This window comes from Psittacula echo, assembly GCF_963264785.1.
Source record: "Psittacula echo genome assembly, chromosome: Z".
Taxonomy (NCBI): domain Eukaryota; kingdom Metazoa; phylum Chordata; class Aves; order Psittaciformes; family Psittacidae; genus Psittacula; species Psittacula echo.
In genome coordinates this window covers 85266987-85284613 of record NC_137742.1, presented here as the reverse complement: position 1 = coordinate 85284613, position 17627 = coordinate 85266987, and the positions used below count along the sequence as shown (strand labels likewise).

The 17627-nt window shown below is 44.8% G+C and overlaps 1 protein-coding gene across 5 annotated transcripts in view; it reads left to right on the top strand.

Moving 5' to 3' along the window:
• SF3B3 (splicing factor 3b subunit 3) overlaps positions 1 to 17627 on the top strand; it is a 31439-nt gene that overhangs the window by 11810 nt on the left and 2002 nt on the right. For 3 of the 5 annotated variants that reach the window (XM_080637817.1, XM_080637819.1, XM_080637818.1), the window contains 13 exons: positions 4623 to 4774; positions 5193 to 5348; positions 5746 to 5901; positions 6601 to 6744; positions 7648 to 7770; positions 9215 to 9369; positions 10471 to 10645; positions 11260 to 11465; positions 12360 to 12516; positions 13886 to 14011; positions 15076 to 15288; positions 16231 to 16329; positions 16775 to 16918. In XM_080637817.1, coding sequence (XP_080493943.1) covers positions 4623 to 4774; positions 5193 to 5348; positions 5746 to 5901; positions 6601 to 6744; positions 7648 to 7770; positions 9215 to 9369; positions 10471 to 10645; positions 11260 to 11465; positions 12360 to 12516; positions 13886 to 14011; positions 15076 to 15288; positions 16231 to 16329; positions 16775 to 16918 — 2006 coding nt within the window. Of the gene's footprint in view, positions 1 to 4622; positions 4775 to 5192; positions 5349 to 5745; positions 5902 to 6600; positions 6745 to 7647; positions 7771 to 9214; positions 9370 to 10470; positions 10646 to 11259; positions 11466 to 12359; positions 12517 to 13885; positions 14012 to 15075; positions 15289 to 16230; positions 16330 to 16774; positions 16919 to 17007; positions 17371 to 17627 lie in introns of all 5 variants that reach the window. The other 2 variants (XR_013958785.1, XM_080637820.1) reach the window with 2 other exon arrangements.

Genomic DNA, 17627 nt, shown 5'->3' with positions numbered 1-17627 from the left:
CCAGACCAGTCTCGCTGCCTCTTTTTCCTGCTTGCAAATTCTCCAGGCTGCAGCATGAAGAGTATCTCCATGATTTCAGAAGGCTGGAAGCTGTGGCTGTTACTTTCTGAATGCTACTTTCTGAATACAGTTTAAAGTTACATGAAACCAATCTCCAAGTTACAACCTTTTGTATTCAGGAACAGTTTGACTGGGTTTAAAATCAAAAAGCCTGCAGAATCATTTGAAACGTGTACCTAATCTTGAAAGTTGCGCAGGTGCTGGTTTTTGAGCATTCCATTTGCAGTGCTGGGTTGCCTGGTTCTGCCTCACTGCCACAATGTCCCTGTGCTACAAGGCCTCTGTAAGATACAGTTTTGCAGCCTTCAAAGTAAATACTAACCTTGGCTGGTATGTGGTGATGGTACCAATACCAGACCTTTTTTTTTCTTCCACAGGTGGCTGGTGGTGGAGGTGCTGATCACCACAGGTGTGTACTCACTGCTAGGGGCTACTGTATTGCCCCACAGCTTAACCACAGAGAATCCCAAAATCATGGGGCTAAGCTTTTCAGTAAACGAATTCTAGGAGCTGTTGTGTAGTTGGAGATCATTGCCTTTGCTGCCTTTGGTAGCTGAGGGGTAGAAAGCAACTGCCAATTTCCAGTCTTTGAGGGAACAAGGTAATCAACTGTGTGTCTGCAGAATGGCCAGTCCTTGCTAAAATCAGAGGTGTTTCTTGTGGGCGTTTTCAGCTCCCTTCTAGACTGAGGATTGGCTCCAAGCTGCTTTGTAGAGACCTTGAAGAGAAAATGATTATGTGTGCTTGAAGGTATTGCTGGCATGGGAATGCCCTGTGGTTATGGGATGCTGTTGTGGTTTAAGCCCAGCTGGTAACTCAGAACCACACAGCGGCTTGCTCACTCCCGTTTTTTTCCCGCCCACTCCTGGTGGGATGGGAGGGAGAATTGAAAGAATGTAAACCTCATGGGTTGAAATAAGAACAGTCCAATAACTAAAGTACAATATAAAATTACTACCACTAACAATAATGAGAAGGGAAATAACAAGGGGAGAGAATATAAACTGAAAAGTTAAGGGAAAAAAAAAACCCAAGAAACCTCAGTGATGCAAAGTACACTCACTCAGCACCTGCTGACCAATACCCAGCTTGACCTGAGCAGTGATTGGTCCCTTCCAAGTGACTCCCCCCAGTTTCTCTACTAGGCATGATGTGCTGTGGTATGGAATACCCCTTTGGCTAGTTTGAATCACGTGTCCTGTCTCTGCTTCCTCCTGGTTTCTTGCGCCCCTCCTCACTGGCAGAGCAAGAGAGACTGAAAAGTCCTTGACTGGGGTTGAACATTACTTAGCAACAACTAAAACATCAATGTGTTCCCAGCGTTGTTCTCAAAACTGAAGCTGAAACACAGCACTGGACCAGCTACTAGGAAGGAGAAAAATAACACAGCTGAACCCAGAACAGATGTGTCTGCCCATCAGACAAGTAGATGGGTTTTGGACCAAACCCTCTTGCAGTTGAATATTCGGGTGTGGGAAGCTAGATGGCTGGATGCTCAGCTGTTGAGATAGGTGCAAAACTGAGAGCTGACAGCCTGCCTTCCCTACCTGATGCTCCTGCCTGAAAAGCAGTGTGCAGTGACTCCCAGGTGCAGAGTCTCCATTCAGCAGTCAACAGAAACACAGGAAAATGTGCTGTCTTCCCATTAGTATCTGCTAAGTGAGAATGATTCCCACCTTTGCTCCTCATCTCTCTGTTCACTGAACAAGTCTGAGCTAGTGGTGTCTGCATTTGTGTTGGTTCAAATCACATGCTGCAGAGCATGAATAAACTGTACCAGGTGTGGGCTGGTGTATAGGAATGGAATTCTCATGGAATAACTGAAACTGCATCCATGACAAATAACAAAAAAGCATGGTAGGATAGAGTTGGTGGACTGAAACGTGTATTTTCATAACTGTCATGTGGATGAAGCTGCAGAAAACTTGTAATGAATGCATAGGAAAATTAGTCCAGCTGTGGTTCTCTGGAGTCATTAAAATGTCTCTGTTACTTGTTGAAAGGAGCTAACTGGAGCAATTAGAACAGTAATAAGCATCTCTGAAGTCTTGTGTCTTTGTATTTTGTGTACAAAATAATGTCTGTCAGTTTAGAACTCTGGAGAGCCTGATGTTATGCTTGAAATTATGCAGAGCTAAGTAGATATGTTTCCATCTTAAAATCTATAGATCTTTTATTTTTCTGAGAATACTTCTCATTGTGCTACAGGGATTTAGTCTTCTTAATCTCAACTAGGCTGATATATTTTCTAGACCAAAATCATATTGTTTGGATCTGGATGAATGCATCTTATTCACTGACTTAATTCTGGTAAATCAAACCCTTTATTTCAAAAGCTCCAGCCAAGAGGCATTAAGTAACACTACTGGACTTCAAGCAAAAATGCACTGGTCACTGTTATTGACACAAACTTAAAGGCATGCTCTGAATATAACTGTAAGCCAGTGGAAAAAAAGAGCCTCGGAACTATAAAGAGGTAGGAATGAGTTTTCATTTGGAGTAAGACTAAGCGAATCTGTTTTGCTTTCAAATGGGCGTTCTTTATCCTGCTTCAAGTCACATGGTTAAGCCTCCAGCTGGGACATGGTGATTTATAATGAGAATGACAGCCCCCAGGGAGGAAGACAGCAGCTCTCAAGAAGTTTGGAAAGCAGTGATGGTCTTTGAAATGGGATTTTTAGAACATCCTGTCTACAGGATATTTATGAATTAAATGCTTAGCCTATGAACTGCTAGAACCTCTATTTAAAGCAGTCGAGGAATTCTTGTAGACTTCTGGTGTTGAAAAATTCAGGCAGGTTTGTAGGAGCAGCTGCTGTTTAGTGTGGAAAATAACAAGTGTGTAACAGTGCATGTCTTGCTGAACTCTTACCATCAGCTGTTAACATTAAGAGAAATTCTCCTGTTAAGTTGTGTTTTAAGTAGTAACTAATTGGTTTCTGTGTGCAGGTTCAGTTCTTGTGTTCTCATTTCCACAAGTGGGATCTGCTTCTGTTTGTGGGCTTTAGGAGCATGTTAGAGATTTATGCCACAGACCACTGTTAGAATTGCTTTAATGGTACAAAGCTCTTCAGTTTGATCATAGCTGTGGTCTGTATACCAGATGCTGGAGAGAAGAATGATGGGATTTTTTCACTTGCATATTTTCAGCTGTATGCAAGACCTTTCTGTTACAAACATGACGCAGCAGGTTTGGCAGAGCCTCCCTATAAACAGAGTGGATAAGAAAGGGATCCATTCCTGGAGCGTTTGTTTCACTTGGCCCAGTTCTGTTTCTTTAAGCTGGTGTATGGTGTTTGCTGGCATCTTGTATTCAACCTAGTAAGAGTTCCCTATTTTCTTTCTCTACTTTGAGAATCTTTAGCCTCTTCTCCATGTCTCCCACATGTGCAGATTATGGAGAAACTCTGCTCAAGGGCAAAAACTGTGACAGCTCTCTTACACCCTGACCTCTGCTAATTGTCTTGTGCTGTGGTGCATAGGTCTGAGCTTTGGGTTGAGTTGGGTTAAAATGGGAAATTTTTTCTTTTTAAGAAATAGCACTTGCATGACAAACAGCAGCAGTAGTGGAGTTGCTTCTAAAGCAGTCTTACTTCTCCACTGAGGCTTCTGCCTCCATTTCCCAGCACTTCATTGTTTCTTTTGCTTTTGTTACTCTGTTTTAATGAGACTCCTCTCCCCCTTTTCAATGCCTGTCATCTTCTGCAAAATGAAAACAAGACAGCAGTAAATCAGGGCATTCCCTTTACCCAGTTCTACTACTGTTGTTTCCCACAAAATTCCCTTATTTTGAAATGAGCTCTTACGACTATTTTAATTAGCATAGCTCTTCCACATGCAAGCTGTTCCTCTTGGGATAAGCCAGTACTGGAGACAGTAGTTGCAATACTGTCACTTGTGGTGGTAGAAGTAAAGGTCAGTGTTTGATCTATCTTAAAAACATAATTGTTTCTCATCCCAGAAGACTGTAGGGGTGGCTGTGTGATGAATGTAAGCTATCTGAGCTTCTAGATGAGGATAGAGCACGCTAACCCAGAGCTCCTCTGTTGCGCTGCACCCAAATTGTTCTCTGCAGCATTTTATTATGTGGATACTGTGTTAGGTACAAGGTCCTGCAACCTGCTGTTTGCAGCATCCATGGTGTGGTTTCTGCATATGAGTTCCATGTGTTCGGATTATTGGGGTATTTAATTTGATGTCATTGGGTGTTAAATCTGGATTCAGCTCCTGGTGTGACATGGGTCGAGTGCTAAAGACTTCTAGACTTGAACTGTCTTTGAAGAATGTTGGCTGGAGTCTTGCATGCCAGAATCCAAAGTATGGTGAATTGACTGTATCGGGATCATGATTTGACCCCTGGTTCAGTCGTGCATTGTTTGGAGTCTAGCAGTGGCTGGCTTTCAGACAGTGTGTCCTAGAACGAACTTGCACAGTACTGCCAGCAGGTGTAATTATCACAGGAATTCTGAGTAACTGCTGGACATCTGTCAGGCTGCTAATTTTGTTGGGAAGCCTTGCATTTACTTAATCAACACCCTTTTTTCCCTGTCTTTCTTAACCAGATGAATTTGATGCCTATATCATTGTGTCCTTCGTAAATGCCACACTGGTGCTGTCTATCGGAGAGACTGTAGAAGAAGTGACTGACTCGGGATTCCTTGGTACTACACCCACCTTGTCCTGTTCTCTTCTTGGTGACGATGCTTTGGTACAGGTAATGGAAAGCTGCTTTTATGTGTCTGATTACATCTGCCACTTTCTGCTTGCGGCATGGCCACAGTTTCTATGTTAGTGCAGCATATGTTGTGTTTAAAGGTGTGGATTGGCAAAGAGGGACATGATTCATTTCCTTTCCCTTTTTACATTGTGCTAAGTGAACTGTACCAGCTGAAGATGGTTCTAATCTGCTTTGTTGTGTGCCCAGTAGTTCCTTGCTGTAGCTCAAAGATGCAATGCTTCCAGCTGGCAAGTGGTTTCATGCTAGTTCAGCCTGTTGCATAGCCAGTAGATCACCACTGCCAGGAGAGATGCTTTCTTTGGCTTTTCTGTGTCAGAACCACCAGTGGGAGTTGTGAAGGTTGACAAATGCAAAATTGCTGTGACCCATTTTTTTTTTTTTTTTTTTCTTTCAGGTTTATCCAGATGGCATCCGGCACATCCGAGCAGATAAGAGAGTAAATGAATGGAAGACACCAGGAAAGAAAACCATTGTAAAATGTGCTGTGAACCAGAGACAAGTCGTGATAGCACTGACTGGAGGAGAACTGGTTTATTTTGAGATGGACCCGGTATGTGTATTAATGTTGGGAATGAATTTTGGTAGAGCAAGACGGACTATGGGGCATGCCAGAGACTGATCCTTGATGAGACTCGCAGACAGGGATTCTGTAGTGAAGCATCCTTCTTGAATGGATAGATAAAAACCCTGTAGAACTGGACTCTGTCTGAGATTATTTAATGGTTAATTAGACTGAGGCTGGAAACTGTATACTTATCCTACTACTATTCTGGTTCTTCCAACTGTAGCTGAAATAATGCTATGAATAGGTGGTTTTTAAAAATACGGACAATCCAAAGCACTGGCCTAAAAAAAGAAGCGGTGGGGGGAAGGTGTGAAGAGACATTTTGGTGCTGGTTCACTCCATTGGGCAGTCAGTAAGTGTCTTTTGTGCTTTTTTTTCTCAGTCAGGACAGCTGAATGAGTACACGGAAAGAAAGGAGATGTCAGCTGATGTCGTTTGCATGAGCCTGGCCAATGTTCCTCCTGGGGAGCAGCGCTCCCGCTTCCTTGCTGTTGGGCTGGTGGACAACACTGTCAGAATTATTTCCCTTGACCCTTCGGTGAGTAGCTGTGCTGTTACTACCTCTTCCATTGGCTTGAAATGTTCAGAAGGGTATTCCAGAGGTGGGCTGTGGCCATCCAAGATGTCTCTCCATATTGAGGTGGATGACCAGGAATGAATAGCTTGTGTGGCTTTTCTGTAGGAGGAAGCATGGCTCCTGATCTTAACCTGTAACAGTTGCCTTGTTTTATCTAGCCTTGCTTTTGCCTGGAGGTTCAGCTGATGAGAAATTAAAGTATTTGCTTCATTGTTTTGTTTTAGATTTTGGTTTTGTGTGGTTTGGGGGGGGGGTTTGTTTTTCTTGTCTTACTGTTTAAACCTGTACTAAAGCAGACTCATTTGCAAGTAGATCAGCACCAAACCACCATTAATTTCTCTCCCTGCAACAGAGAAGTTTTCAGAAGATGACTGAAGTAACAAACTTTGCTTAGCTCTCTCCATGCTAAATAGCTGCAAACTGCTAGAACAGTTTGGAAGGATCTAGTTTATCTTTTCCAAACCCCAGGGCTGCTACCACTCTTGCTTGCCAAAATCCACAGAGCCAGTGTTTATTTGGACTTTTTCCTTTTTTCTGTGCTGAATACTCTTTTTGGAGATTTAAAAGGGCATCTCAAAGTTTCTCAGATGTAGCTTGAATCCCCTCTTGCCATGCCAAGCCTTGCTGACTGATGTGTTACCTCTGTCCTGTCTCCCACAGGATTGCTTACAGCCGCTGAGTATGCAGGCCCTCCCTGCTCAGCCTGAGTCATTGTGCATCGTGGAGATGGGTGGCACGGAGAAGCAAGATGAGCTGGGGGAGAGAGGCTCCATTGGCTTTCTGTACCTGAACATTGGACTGCAGGTGAGAGGTGCCTGCCTGGTTCTGACAGGCCTGTCTTGGTGAGCTTTCACTTGAAAAATGGATTGTGCAAGTAGGTTTGTCATCACGCAGCACAACACAAAGCCTGGCTGTTCCCTCTTTGTTACAACAGGCTTAACAACTGAGATTGGGGGATTCACTGTGTGACAAGTTTCACCATACATTCATGGACTTAAGATTAATCAAAAGACACTGTATTGTCCTGAGTGTCTTGCAGATCAAAATGTGCTTTACCCCTTCCAGAAGGAGGACGTATCCTTAAGGAAAAAAAAAAAAAAAAAAAAATCTCTGGCTGAAATGCTGGGCAATTCTTTAGAAACTGCCTGTAGGGCAGAGTATACAAGGAGTAACTGCCCATAACCACAGGCTCTGCCCTAATAACTCTGCTGTTACACAGCTTTTCGTTGCATCTGGTGCTGTCTTCGTGATCTTCAACCAAAAATTGTTCTGACAATTCAACATCTAGTAAAAACAGAGCAGCCTAGGTTCTTTCACATTCTTCAAGCTTGATGTAAGAAGCTCTTTGTAAGTAGCATGAGGTTTTGGGTAAATACTTTGTACCAAGAGGGATTCAGATCTGGAATTAGACTCAGGTTTTCATGGCTTATGGGATGTACTCATAAGCCATTGTCTGGTTTTTTGCTTTTTCCTGTTTGGTGTGCATGTGTTTTACAAGTAATTCCTTTTGGAATAGGAGTGTGCAGGAGCTATGCTTTTTCATGTTAAGAGCCAATTTTGATATAGTTGTAGAAGAGGGTTGTACCAGAAGCTAGGAAAGCTAGTAATAGACACCCAATTCTTCAGAAGTTTCCTCTCTGTCTTGAATAATGGCTGTTATTTCTTGTCTGTAATCTTGATCTAACTATTTGGTTTGCTAATGTCAAGAATGGTGTGCTGCTGCGAACTGTCCTGGATCCTGTTACCGGTGATCTTTCCGATACCAGGACCAGATACCTTGGCTCCCGGCCTGTGAAACTCTTCCGAGTCCGAATGCAAGGCCAAGAGGCGGTAAGTGAGGCAAGCTCAGAGGGGTACAGATCCGTTCTCCAGACACAGCATCCCATGTTTCCTTATTGGTGGACAGAGCGGGAAACTGTCCTTGGAGTACATCAGGACCCTCTGGGTAAGGGTGGGAGTTAGAATGACTTCCTTATGGAACTGCCTGGCTCAGTTTGCTCTTTCACAAACAGCCTTGTTCATGCTGGTATTCCCCTTACTTCTTACGAAGTAATGTGTAGTGCTGCCCTGCGTGTTTGGAAGTGGGACTTATTTGACCCATAGGCTGTGTTTGCAGCATGTCTGGAAAGCTCTGAGCAGATTTTTAGGCTTCCTCACCTTGCGTGCATTAGTTCACAGAGGCAGAAAGAACCCTGTGCTGAAATCTTCCCCTTGACTGCTTGATGCAGTGATGATTGTCTCCTATGCCTGTTTAGAATGGCTCAGCCAGGGGGTGGACAGCTGCCACACATGGTTCAGGAAAAACATTTGCAGGATTTGGCACAGAGGGAAGAAAGTGTTCCATCAGAAGTGCCATTTCAAGCCCTTGTGATGTGGCACTGGGGAGATCAGCCACCCCCTGCTTGACTCATTTTTGGATGACCCCTTCAGAGTTGAGAAATACTGCTGGTCAGTACAGGGGGCTGGACCAGGGAATGTGACCACTGCTTCAGTGTTTATGGTACACTGAGTAAATCTCTTCAACTTGCTCCTGCCAGGTGTACCTTGAAGGTGAGGTGCTTTGCAGCTTGGGCAGAGGATGCTGTAGCAGAGGAATAGCTGATTGCTTTTCTGCTTTGAGTTCATTCTTGATTCCTTGTGTCACAATATGGGGAGAAAAAAACATACTGTTTATGGCCAGTCAGTGATAGGTCAGGTGTACCCTATGAGGGATTCAGTGTAATTCCAGCTGTTGTTGCTCAGGCAGAAAGTAAGGTTGTACTGAAGTTGAGTTAGTCTTATGTATAAAGCTGAAGAGTTTAGGGATTCGTCGTCTTCCTTTGTTTCCCTTAACTTGAAAACAGGCTACTGATGATTTTAAGGGAATTTCACTTGCATGCTACCGTATTTGTATGGTGACAAAGCAGTAAATACTTAATTAAAAGACCTGTTCCCATTAGAACAGGCTATTGTTAAAGAAAAAAAAAAAAAGCTGTGAAAGTATTTGTTATCATGGCTTTTACAGATAACAGTTTTTATTGCACCTCAGTTTGAATATTTGTTGTCTTAATAGCGTTTAAAATTCCTCTTCGTGTCATACACAGTTTCTACATAAAACTCTTTCTTGAAAGCAAACAGAATCTCTGAGGGTGTGCCCTGAGCTGGGTGGAGTCCACCCCCAAGGACTCAGGTGTTAAGTGGGTAAGGGCCTGGCACTGTACATCCCTTCGTATTTGCAAGGAGTGAGCTTGTTTCCATCCCCAGGACTAATAAATTTGTTGTCTGTCTTCCCTAGGTGCTGGCCATGTCAAGCCGATCCTGGCTCAGTTACTCCTATCAGTCACGCTTCCACCTGACTCCCTTGTCTTATGAGACACTGGAGTTTGCATCTGGTTTTGCTTCTGAGCAGTGCCCAGAGGGCATTGTAGCCATCTCCACAAACACACTGAGGTAAAAACTGATGGGGAAACACACTTCCAGGCTGGAATGCAAGGCAGATGAGGAGGGTGGTGAATTCTTACTAGACATTCAAAAGGGAAGAGGTAAAGTGACTTAACTAAAGAATTGAGGTCTTTTTGAGGTTATTTGATTATGGATAATGATTTGATGGAAAAACTGGTGGATTTCAGAAAACAAATGGAATACAAGGACAATTATGCTGTTAAAAAGAAAATAGGATGTGCTTCTCTGACTTGCATTTTTCAGCTTTTTTAAGTAAGTTTAATTCAGGTTATCCTTAAATTCTCTGGTCCTTAGAGGGAAGCTTTTAATAACTATGAACCTATTTTGTATTAGGATCTTGTGGCTGGTGATTTGAATTGGCTACTTTGCATTAAAAAAAAAAAGTTGATTCAAGAAATCAGAGGCATGACAGGGGTGTATTTGTTGCCTTTTTTAAAAAAATCAGCTTAGATGCTAAAAACATGAAAATAATGGACCACAAATTCGGGACCTCTGCTGTATGCACTTGAACAGGCACTTTTTTCATATCTGTCCTCACTGACGTATTACAGCATTCATTTCTTTTAAAGGAGTCATTCTTTCTGGAGAGACTTGTGGTTTTCAGTCACCAAATGCCTGAAGAATTGGCATTTCAGCTGGCAAGTCACAGGAAGAAAGAGTTGGCATTGCATTTCTCATACTGTTTTAACTAAAGTGCCTCTGAAGAGTATTTGATTACTTGTCAAAGTCTGTGTCACATTTAGATTCAGATGATGTTTCCCCAGACTTCCCCTCTTCCATGTGCTCTTTGTTACTTTTGGGATAGATTTGCTTCAGCACCACTGAGGATGCACCCTGGGACAAATAGCCCTCACGTCAAGGACCTTGTGCTGCAGAACGCTCCTTGTCCCACAGCATCATCTCCCATATAGGATGCTAGTTCTGCTTTGCTCTCTGGAGCTGTTTGCTGGTTACTCTCTGGCCTGAGAAAAGTGCTGCTTTTCTCCAGCACTAGCCAGTTTCACAGACATAAAGCTCAACTCCAGTTTTGTTCTCTTGGACAGCTGCTTTTGGACCTTGTTCAACTTGTGTCATATCTCTCTTCCCTAGGATTTTGGCACTGGAGAAGCTGGGGGCAGTCTTCAACCAGGTTTCCTTCCCATTGCAGTACACACCCCGAAAATTTGTCATTCACCCAGAGAGCAACAACCTGATTGTTATCGAAACAGACCACAACGCTTACACCGAGGCCACCAAGGCACAGAGGAAGCAGCAAATGGCTGAGGTAATAGGGCAGGGGACAGGTACACACTTCTGTTGCCTGGAGGGAATTTCTGCAGTTGGAAATCCTGCCTGCTTACCAGTTCCCGGCTGCTGTTGCCTGCACGTTTTTGTGCCCTGTGTGAATGCAGGGACTGAAAGGAGTGAAGATCTGCCTCCGAGCACCCATTTTATCAGAATACACTGCTTCCCATTGGTCCTTTCTTTGCATGTTATTATAGCAGGCATAATATATATTGGAGGACAGTCATGCTTGTGTAGCGCCATTCTCTGGTTTTTCTGTGACTGAGAATGTTTGGATTTCAGTGGATTATTTTCTTCTCAGTGTTGCTTCTGAAGCTATAGAATTAAAAAGCCAGCTCCCCAGTTAACTGCCCTTTGGGCAGGGCAGAGCTGACCCTGCTGTGCTTTGAGCTGCAGAGGCTCACTTGGGAATAAGCTCAGGGTGGATGGAAGCTTTGGGATTTGGTGGGTTTTATGTTTTTGCAGGCAGTACCTTGCCCTGGAATGCCTGGGCTTATGGGAAGCCGGAAGGCTGTATTCTTCATAGAGTATCAGCATGTCTGGTAAGGAAATCCACTGAGCTGTTCTTTTCTCCTGTCCCTTAATGTGCCATAGGAAATGGTGGAGGCTGCAGGTGAAGATGAGAGGGAGTTAGCTGCTGAGATGGCTGCAGCCTTTCTGAATGAGAATCTTCCCGAGTCCATCTTTGGTGCTCCTAAGGCAGGGAATGGACAGTGGGCCTCTGTTATCAGGGTGATGAACCCCATCCAGGGAAATACATTAGATCTGGTGCAGCTAGAGCAGAATGAAGCAGCTTTCAGGTAAGAAGCATTGCCAGGTGCATCACTGTTTGTGATCAGTCTTCTGTGTTTTTTCCTTCTTTCACTTAGCTGTTATCGAGTTGAAATCCAGATGCAGCCTGTTATCAAGACACTGGCTTGAAATCTCAGAAGTGATTGCCACGTGTTTAAAGCTTTTGTCTTGCCTTTCCTTCCTTTCTGGCCCTGATATCTCCGCACGTGGCAGCGGAAGCTGGTACTCCAGATGCATTTGCTGGTCTCCAGTGCTTGAAAAAAAATGTGGGGATGTAAATGACAGATAAGAGAGCTGGGAACAAGAGAATGTGCTGCTGTCTCTCACTTCCCCTTCTCATCCAGATAAACTTAGCATATATTCAATGGAAAGAAGGTGTTAGAGGGAAGGGAGGGGAAAACCAACACAGTAACCACAAAGAATAGCAGATGCCTCAGCAAGTGAAGTGGAGTTAGGTCATGTTAGTCCAAAAGGCTTATTCTTCCCTGTTCTGTCCAGGATTCCCAACCTGGCTAAGCTAAGCAGGAAATAACACTGGAAGATGAAGAAAGTTTTATGTACGTGTCCAAATTGGAACAGCCTTTCAAAAACAGCTTCTTGTGGATCTTTGCACATTGCTAGGCAGTGTCCAGCCTGTGAAAGCATAAAATTACTGCTTTGGACATATGTGACACCTGGGCACATCTTTTTATATGGAGAGTGTAGAAAAATGAAAGAATCTGCATTAAACGTTTCTGCAGGGAGGAAGAACGACCTCTGAAAACAAAATGTCAGTGTTGGAAGGTTGGACTTCCATATCTCTGCCTGGGTAGGTGCAATTGTGCTGTCAAGGAACTGAGTCCATGTGTGCAGCATTAGTGTCATGATCATGCTGGTCTGCTGACATGTCCTGTCATCCCCAGTGTGGCTGTGTGCCGGTTCTCCAATACTGGTGATGAGTGGTATGTGCTGGTGGGAGTTGCCAAGGACTTGATCCTGAACCCACGCTCGGTTGCTGGGGGATTTGTCTACACGTACAAGCTGGTGAATAGTGGTGAGAAGCTGGAGTTTCTGCACAAGGTGAGAGAGATGACTGGGTCGTTCACAGGCAAGGTGCTGCAATAACTGTTACTTCACCCTGAATGCTACAGTAATAGTGCTGTACTCAAATCTGGGCAAGAATATCATGCTGATGGTACACATTGGAAGCAGCCTTGGAGAAAATAAACTGCCTCCTACAGAATCATCTGGGACATCCTTTGCAGGGCTGAGGATTGAACACAGATCTCCCAAGAGTCTTACGCATCTAATTGGGTAAATGGGAAAGGAGCTGTGTTATTCATGCTTGAATTAGGGAGGGGAAGGGACACAGTGCTGATTCGTTTTCAGAATATGAGCTCGGGGAGCAGCTGCCCTGAGCACTTGTTTACAAAGCAAATTCATGGGTCACTGGGGCCCTGGTGCTAAGGCTCCTAAGACTCTCAGTCCTTGGCTGGCCACATGAAGTAAGCTGGTGTGAGCTGTCTCTCTGTTTCCTGTGATGCTGTTTTGGTTGAGTGTTGAAATGATTAGTTGCCGTGTGACCAGCTCACTTGACAGGTCTCTGGGGCTTGAGCAAGTGTTTCAGCAGAACTCTATTCAAACCAAATTCTGTTCTCCTTCCCACGTGCTTCCAGCACGGCTGAAATTTGAGCAGATGAACACGTGGAAAGGAATGTTGTGGCTTGTTCACTTCCTACGGTCCTGATGCAATGAGCGGGTTCTTGTCCTGGACCAAGGCCTCTTCTTGTGCTGCTGAACACCCACTTGGAAGTTGACAGAGCTGATGATACAAAATAACTTCTCTTAGCCAGTGCAGCCAGGCTACGAATGCTGTAACTGGAGAAACTCTACATGTTCCCATTCTCTGCTGTGGCTGATCCTTTTGGATTGATCAGTGGTGGATGATTTTTCATCTCCAAGTTACTGGAATTGCAGGCATGCTGTAGTTGTTCAGATTTAACACTTAAGTGGTAGCTTTAGAGCTGCTGTGGCAGATGGCTGAATTAGATTCATACCTTTGTTTTAAAACAGACAATCTGAATGGATTTAGGCAAAATATAAAGTCCTTCTGTTGAGTATAAAACAAAACTGAGGCAAGAGGATCCTTGTCTTCTTTTGTTTCCTGCCCAGGATGGCATTCTTACAGCAGCCTGACACTACAGTTAAGGTGCACTGCCAGCAGTGTGTGGTCTGTACAGAGCTCTGCTAGCACCACATGTGGTATGTGCTGCTCTCAAAAGACCTTTTGCCGCTCCTCCAGAAAAAGATTGTGATTAACCTTTTATGTTGAAAGCCTTGCCGCGGGCCAACAACCTTCAGCTGAACCCTTAGCTGAATCCATTCTGAAGCTTGATGTCAGGTTAGCTCTCTTAATGGGGGTCTCACAGTCTTCCTCTTCTCTCCCTAGACTCCTGTGGAGGAGGTTCCTGCAGCCATTGCTCCATTCCAAGGCAGAGTCTTAATTGGAGTTGGAAAGCTTCTGCGTGTATATGACCTGGGCAAGAAAAAACTGCTTCGCAAATGTGAGAATAAGGTACTGGTTTTTGTTCTTGATCAGAGCTTGTTAATCTGGAGTGATGCTTTGCAGCAGGAGCAAAGCAGGGTGTTAGCTGCTACTCCAGCCCAAGTGTGTCTGTGCCCGGGACCTCAGAGCTGCATCTGTGCCTTCTGGTGTACACTGGGTGTGTGCATGTGGAGCAGCGTTTGCAACTCTGTCTTGGCTGCGTTCTCATGCTGCCTTTTTGCACCCTGAGCACTCATTGCTTTCCTGTTGCTGTTCACACAGTTGTATTGCGGGTTCCTTTCTGTAGCAGCTCAGTGCAGGCTGTTAATGGCCACGTGCAACAGCTTCACAAGCCTGCACAGACCATACCTTTGACCAGCTGCTGTAAATACAAGAAGTCTTGTCCAAATACGAAATGACAATTGATGGAAATCCTTAGGTTAGGTGGTCAGCAGGCTGGGGACAGAAGTTGGAGGATACATATGAGCACATATTCAGATCCTCAGAACCTTATAAAGGGAATTTTGTCCTTGAAGTAGATGGTCCTTCTTGCTGAGCATATCTGATCCTTTAGGAAATGAAACTGCAGAGCATAGTTTTCTAAGTGTTAATTACAGGCTCCTTCCTTTCTTGTGCAAGCTGCAGAACCCGGGCCAGTTGCTCATTACTGCATAAAGGAACTCCAGCAAGCTCACGGGCAGACTGGAAACTTGTAGGGAAACATATTTTTTGGTGTGTGTTGAGTGGTTTTGAGTAAGGGGACACTGAAGCAATGTCTGCTTGCAGGACTGTCCCTGCCATTTCAGTTCACAGGCTCACCAGCATTGCTTGTTCACTGGACACTACTCATACTTAGCAGGCTGAGAATGGTGGATGGTGGATGTTGGGTTGCAACATCCACCTTGTATTGACAATGTATTTACCTCAAGGGAGTAGTTTACCAGAAATGAAAGGTAGTTTTGGAGGGAAAGATGGAAAATGGAGAGTGACCCTAGCTCCTAGGGGGAAATAGTGTTTCAGTTGGTGTAGGATAGTTTATGGATTATACTTCCCTGCTTTGAAGCACTTGGGTTTTGTCCTTTCTCTCTCAAAAGCACATTGCCAACTACATCTGTGGAATCCAGACCATTGGGCACAGAGTGATTGTTTCAGATGTTCAGGAAAGTTTCATCTGGGTGCGCTACAAAAGGAATGAGAACCAGCTCATCATCTTTGCTGATGACACTTATCCCCGGTGGGTTACTACAGCCACTCTTCTGGATTACGACACCGTGGCTGGAGCAGACAAGTTTGGCAACATCTGCGTGGTGAGTGTGCCTCGGAGAAGTCGGGGCTTCTTGGATAGGACATATTTTTTCTTGAAACACCCATGATTTGCCTTAAAAGAATGAGGATCTGTACGTTGCTGCAGACAACGCCCTGTACCAGTCACTTGTTTTTATGGGGCAAGTAGCCATCATCAGAGCGGATGGCTGCAGTTTATCTGTTTGTGAGATAAAGCAAACAAGTTAAAGCCATCAGTAGGTAAAAAAACCTGTTTCTGAAGCACTGCGTGTTGAAAATGCCCTAAAACTTGCTGTGAATAAACCTGGAAACAAAGCTTGTGACTGTAAAAGGGCACATGAGAACTTCGGTCAGGGTTATCACTCTTAACTTTCCCTGATTAAACCTCATTGCTGGCACTTAGCTTTCTCTGTTGCTTCTTGAAAGCTGGCTTTGTCAGTGCTGACACTGCCCCACTTGGCTGGATTTCAGCAGGGGAGGAGGGAAAGAATAGATGGTCTTTCTGCCAGAGCTTTGATCTCTTTCTGAAGTGTCCTGGGGTGCTTTGGAGTGCAGAGTTCAGTAAGTGTCAGACACTGCACCCATGGTATTTGGCGGATGCACACAAATCAATCCTCTTTGGTTTTCCTGCCATCCATGCATCAAACTGTTGACTTAGTGGGAACCACCCTCAGGCCATTTTGACTGTAACTCCCAGGGTGATCTACAAGTGCCAGGCCAGGCAGAAGGGTGGTCATGAGGCCCTGCCCATGTTTTTGAGTGATAGGCCATCAGTCTTGACAACATGGTTGTCATTTAACTTTGAAGGCCGTGTTGGAAGAGCAAGTGGATGGTTTTACTCTAAGTGTAAAGTGACTTTTTTGCAGAATCCACCATAGCAGCCTTTCAAGAACCACAGGGATTCTCCAGAGATGGTGTGCTGCTTCTCTGCAGCTTGTTAACTCTTTCTTTCTCTTTGAACGCAGGTGAGATTGCCTCCCAACACCAATGATGAGGTAGATGAGGATCCCACAGGCAACAAAGCTCTCTGGGACAGGGGGCTTCTTAATGGAGCATCACAGAAGGTAATGCTTCATGGAAAGCATGTAGTTGTGGGAGAACATGCTGCTTTTCTGTGAAGTCCTTTGTAGTGTTGTCCAGATGTAGTAGCAGTTCTGCTGCTGCACATCTGCAGTGCTGCAGGTGGTGGGTTTTCACTGTCCCTGGGAGCCAAGTTCAGTTTCTGAAGTCAGAGTTGCTGGCTGTTTGGCAGTGTTCGATTGAAACAGCATGCTTGTTTTCTTCTCCTGCTTTCCCTCGTTACTCGCATCCATTTGTCCAGCTCAAGAGGGTAGGTAGTTCAGCAGCATGCTGAGTTTTGCCATCTGGTCACAGGTGGAAGGCAGCTGCTCTTTAGAAAGGCGTTTCAGAACTAGAAGGTGTCCAGATTTATTCTGCTTTCTGTTCTTAAGCCTTTTGATTCTTTTATATAAACTAAAGAAAAAACGTGCTTCTGTGGTTGACTTCCAGGCTGAAGTGATTATGAATTATCATGTGGGAGAGACGGTGCTTTCCTTACAGAAGACCACACTGATCCCAGGAGGCTCTGAATCGCTGGTCTATACCACGCTGTCTGGAGGGATAGGAATCTTGGTCCCTTTTACTTCTCATGAGGTAAGCAAGCCCCATCATCACGCTGCAGACTCACTGCTTCCCTGTGCACTCACCTCCAACCAGTATATTAATGTGCTGCATCCCTTCAGGGTAACCCCCAGGGCTCTGCAGTGTGTGAAAACCTGGGCTGAAGGAGAGCCTGTGGCTGTGGGACAGGCTTTGATGTGAAGGGGAAGAAGAGAAGCTTGTTAGCTCCTCCTCCTGCACTGACTGTGTGAAGAGTTGAGAGCTTTTCTTGTTGCACTGCCGTTGTAAACCTGTTGGTGCTGCAGATGGGCTTTTGGGCAATTTAGTGACTGTGAGGAGAACTCCTTTGGCATGCTTCGTGTAGTCTGTACACTCGAGTGATCAGGCACTGATGCTTCAAGTGCTGAGGATGGTTTTCTCCTCTGTTTGCTGTGGCCTCCTGAAGCAGTGGATGCCAAGACATTCACTCTTACAGCTGCACCTCGGTGCGTACATTTCTTTCCTTTGAGAGTTTTAGGATGTACATGTATCATATACCATACAGCTGCTGTATGCTCGAATTCCAGGGAGGCTGATTCCATCCAAGGTGGCACAGTTGGCTGCCTGCCTCTGCTGTGGTTGCTCCCATGGTAGAACTGGTGAGGGGTGACAGTGGCTGCTGTGTGCAGGGCCACTCTAAGCACAACCTAGTCATGGCAGTGTTCCAGCCCTGGTGAATGTTACCTTGCCTTGCCAGTGTCAC